The 4672-nt window shown below is 44.3% G+C and overlaps 1 protein-coding gene across 2 annotated transcripts in view; it reads right to left on the reverse strand.

The window, feature by feature from the left end:
• The window catches only part of Zp2 (zona pellucida glycoprotein 2), a 19413-nt gene extending 15248 nt beyond the window's left edge, over window positions 1–4165 (reverse strand). The window contains exons 1-6 of one of the 2 annotated variants that reach the window (XM_021168475.1): window positions 4091–4163; window positions 3914–4002; window positions 2933–3016; window positions 2482–2576; window positions 715–864; window positions 152–196 (exon numbers count right to left, since the gene is read on the reverse strand). In XM_021168475.1, coding sequence (XP_021024134.1) covers window positions 152–196; window positions 715–864; window positions 2482–2576; window positions 2933–3016; window positions 3914–4002; window positions 4091–4140 — 513 coding nt within the window. In that variant the 5' untranslated portion in view covers window positions 4141–4163. Of the gene's footprint in view, window positions 1–151; window positions 197–714; window positions 865–2481; window positions 2577–2932; window positions 3017–3913; window positions 4003–4090 lie in introns of both variants that reach the window. The other variant, XM_021168474.1, reaches the window with a different exon arrangement.
• Between the last annotated feature and the right edge of the window lie 507 nt (window positions 4166–4672).

The raw sequence follows: 4672 nt of genomic DNA on the forward strand, positions 1-4672 counted from the left end.
TGAAGCTGTGAGTGCAGACATCCATGGAGTGCTGGGGGAGAGAGAGAGAGAGAGAGAGAGAGAGAGAGAGAGAGAGAGAGAGAGAGAGAGAGAGAGAGAAGAGGGGGGAGGGACAGAGAGAGGAAGACGACAGAACAAATTGTATTCTTACCTGATTTTCATCAGCATGCCTAGAGAAAAGTTGTGGGAAAGAAAACTGGAAAAAAAATAAAAAGATTTAGGAAAAGTCTCTGAAGTTCTGTCGCTTGCTATTTTGCAGGATTCACCCAGATTTGTTGGCATAAGTTAGTGCTGTAGTTTCAAGAAGCCTGGCTGCTGACACACAGTAGAAGAGCACAGGGACAGATGTATCTTCCAATCCTGCCCTTGAGTTTTACACCTTTGGGTTTCCAGTATCAAAAGACACTGGAAAAGCTAGACAAGTTTGGGGACAGGATATGGGATGTGTTATCAGTCAGTCCTTTGATTATCAGTGTGACAGCAGATATTTGAGCCTTTTCTATTGCTAGACACAGTGCACTCAACATGGTGTGTACTCAGTTCTTAGAGCCACCCTGCTCTTCCATTTTAGCCTTTAAAACAAAGTATGGAAAATGCATCAAGGCCACACAGCAAAACAAAAAACAAAAAACAAGATTGAACTATGTCTACAACACAGCATTCTATTAACCCTGCTATAGCCATATGAGAGAAAAATCATTCCACATCACTTACAGATATTAGATCCCTCCTGCAGACAACAATTTCTGAAATCTCATGGATCTCTGCTTGAATAGCTGGACAGAAGAAATGATGCATGTCGTCTTTATATCTCACATCAGTGTTTGTGTCCCCCACTCTGATGTTCACCTGGTATCCACCAACCTGTGTACAAACAATACAAAGGAGGCAGTCAATTCCTCAGTGGGAAAGGCAGTTCTCGAAGACCATCCCATCTGACCATTAGAGTGGCAACACATTTGGAGTTCAGCAGTACCAGTTCCTGAAGGCATTTCATTCCCTTGCCAGGAGACTCTAGCTAACTTTTGAGATATACTTGTAAGACACACAGGCTAAGAGGAGAGTTCAAACATTAGGGGTAGAGTCTGGTTTTCTGTTACATTTCTATTATGGTCTATTATACTGGGAATCATGGTCCTAGTCCCAGACATCTACACAGGTTATTCAAATGTACCCACTCAGCAACTAAATCGATGCCCTTGAGCTGAGAGGAGCCAACTTTGTTACCCCTGACCTCAGGGAACTGAGTCTACCGCAAGATGATTGTTACCTAACAATTTTCTGTTCAGTATTAGATAGTAACTATCCTAGAATTTATGGCATCTTAACTTTAAGACCCATTCTTACTCCACAGTTCATTACATAAAGGCTAGGAGACTAGATTTGGCCATTCAGAGGTTGCAGTTAGAAGATGCTGGACCCAAAGGACAGCAACTCAAGCTTCTTGAAGTTGGGAAGGCCTGTATTCATAGGAGAAGGGCATCAGGTTGGGAGGGATATGTGGCTGCGGAGTTTTGGGAAAAGTTGGAAGAACTGAGTGAGGGGGTGGGTATGATAAACGTGTTATATACACGTATATGAAACTTTCAAAGACTAAAGAACAGATAAATTTAAATTGGTACAGATTTTCACAAAAGGTATTTACTTTTCTGGGCCATCACAGAGGATTTTAGTTGCCCAGATGACCGCTCAGAAAGCAGAGTCTATGAATATACACAAAGCTCACACTATAGGCTCCAGCATCTTGGTTAGTTGATTAGCCCTGTTAAGCAGGGAATTTCCAGGACTTACCCCACACCCACATCAACTGAAAGTCTTGATAGAAGCTTGAAAACTTCTGCCATGTGTCAGGTTTTTATTTTATTACACCTGATTACCCTGATTGGGCAATCCTGTTGCTTGGTAATAGAGAAAACCTTATTGCTTAGCAACTCTTTGCTTTTTAACACCTGTTCTTAAGCTAGGTTCTCTATCCAGTAGCACCAAAAATAGCCTTCCATCTCACACAAGGGTTAGATTAAAATAGCTCTATGGCCAAGCATTTGCTTTGTCTAAGTCGCATGTCCTACCTTGATTTCTATAGTATAATCAATCTTTATACCCTGGGGGGGGGTGGTGACAGCATCTTTTCAGTTTTCCTATAAGCAAAGTAGCAAGGTTAAGTAGCTTAAAGTCAAACCCAAGGCTAATAGCTCAAGCACTAGGCTTTTTTAACAGTGATATTTCAGACCTCCTGTTTCAGGGGCATTTTCGGCTATTTGACAATATCCTTGACTTGTAGCCACATTGATGACAGGAGTAGAGTCCATCCTACCTCCAGAATGTTTCTAGGCATGATCAAAAGTGTCCTGTGGGTGTGTCAGTAATACAACAGAATAAGCCAATCTGGTTGAGGACTGCTGTTCTGTTTCAAGGTCTAAATCACCACCATAGCGATTATGTTTCTACTCTCCAAGTCACTCCCCCAAGACACTTGCTTACCACTTTTATAGTACAGGTCTCATAAGGGAACTTCAGGACGAACTTTTCCAAGTCCAGAGCATAAGTGCAGTTCAAAATTTCATTACCAAAGGTATCTACAGAAGACAGATAGCCAAGAAATGCATTCAAGTGGCAGAGCCAACTGAAAGTTCCCAGCCAGGATTCCTCATCCACATCTAAGGCACGTCTATCACTTTTGACCCAACCTAGTGACATGATCAAACTTCAGGTGTTGTGACTTAACACCCAGAAGTTCCCCACTGGATCCCAAATAAGTCCTATTACCCAGAAAAGCAGGTATTCCTCTCAGGTTGGCACTGAGCAAGTCGGGGACCCCATGGTACTAGGGAAGATGAATGCCAGTCACTCCAAGGGTTGGACTCTGTACCCATTAGAGGGGTCCTTACTTTCTACAAATTGGAATTAAGATTACATAGTACGTATTACATACCCACCAAAGAAGGATTCCATTTTTCCATGTCAAATCTGCTTGAAAATTCAATTCTCACTTCGTCTTTATCACAAATGAGAGTGCCTGGACAACAGAGAAAGGTTTTGGAAGCCTTTTGAGTGACCAGAGATACTTGCTACAGGAGAGCGTGCAAACACTATCTTCTGTGGGCTGTTAAGGATGGGGAGGACACTCAGCCTCAGGGAGCTCACAGAGTAAGGCTTAAAATGCAAGACAAGATACCAGAGCTTTAAGGGTGTTCCCATTCAACACCCAGAGATCCAAGGAGTATTCCAGCTTCCAGTTGACAAGTCAGGCTCACGAACCTTGACTGCCTGGGGATGGAGCTGCCGGTTGTGGGGAGGGTAGGTCTCAAGAGCAGAAGCTTGTTATTTCAAATTAGAGCTTTAAGAAGAAAATCCTGGATAAATCCCAGGGAAGTATTTTAATTCAAGACTAAATCCTGCCCATGACCTGCCTGTCTGTAGCCCATGGCTCAGGAGAGTCTCCCTGGCACTTTGTTTCACAAGACAAGTTCTTGCTGGGTCTGACATTGATGCCTTAAGCTTAAGGCATAGATGAAGACCATTGCTCCTATATGTGAGGGTCAGAGCATGACTTACTTTAGGTTCTGGAAAACATGAGGCAGTGAGGGCTTGGGAAGTAGCACAGACGTTCTTTTGAATTCTGTTTAGCTAACATAGCAGGCCCACAGAGGAGAACTTCTTTAATGGCTAATGTAAGAAGGGAGTGAGTGAAGCTAGGCAATGAGGCACACACCTGAAAAGCCAGCTTTAAGGAGGTTGAGGCAGATGGATTGAGACATTGGGTTGAGGCCCGACTGGGATGCACAGCAAGTCCCGGTTGGAAGGGATGATGGAGAGAGGCAGAGGGGAGGCAGGAGGGAGAACAGAGTGGAGAGCTATTCCACCTGCAGACTTTTCTCTTTGGACAGAGGGTTCTCTTGCCCAAGAGACATACCTGGGAAGGCAGGATTCTCGGACTGAGGAAGGCTTGCGGAGTTCACTGAAGTCACAAGGGTGAATAAGAGGGAAAGAAACCTGTAGATGCTGGATAGGAGAGAGAAAACATTAAGAAAAAGTGAACTTGAGCCAAGAAGCCACTGCATCCCCTGCCCTCATCCCCAGAATGCCTCACCTCCTGCCGCACGGAGGGCTTACAGATGCTTTCCTCTGCCACCTCGCCATGTTGGAAGGTACCACCAAAGCGCCAAGGTGAGGCCTTGCAGCAGCTGTGCGCGCTGTTATAGCCGCAGGTAGGGTGTGACTCCACCCTTTCACTATTGGGGGCACCTGGGTCTCCCAGCCCAGCTGAGAGGGAGGGATTTGGGAAGAAAGTGCCATCTGCCCTTCCTTACACTTGCCTCCAGGTTCTGCCAGCAGCTTTTGAGGGGCAGAAGTAAAACCAGAATGCCCCAAAATTGGCTCCAGGTGAGTAAATTAGTGATTTGGGGAGAAAATTCAGATCTTTTAAGCAAGATATTTACAATTCCAGTGTAGTGAAGGATGCTGGGGTTCATTAAGAAAGGGCATCTGTTTGTACCACTAATGCTTTCCTGTGGGTGCTACATAGGAGAGAGGGGTTAAAAAAAAAAGAATAAATGTAAGCAAACAAGGTCATAAAATCCCTACCCTTGTTCCCAAAATGCTTTGTTTCCCAGCAGTTATGGAAGTTAGCAGTCACTCCCATGATGGTCAAGAAGGACCTAAAAAGTGAATT

This window comes from Mus caroli, chromosome 7, assembly GCF_900094665.2.
Source record: "Mus caroli chromosome 7, CAROLI_EIJ_v1.1, whole genome shotgun sequence".
Lineage (NCBI taxonomy): Eukaryota > Metazoa > Chordata > Mammalia > Rodentia > Muridae > Mus > Mus caroli.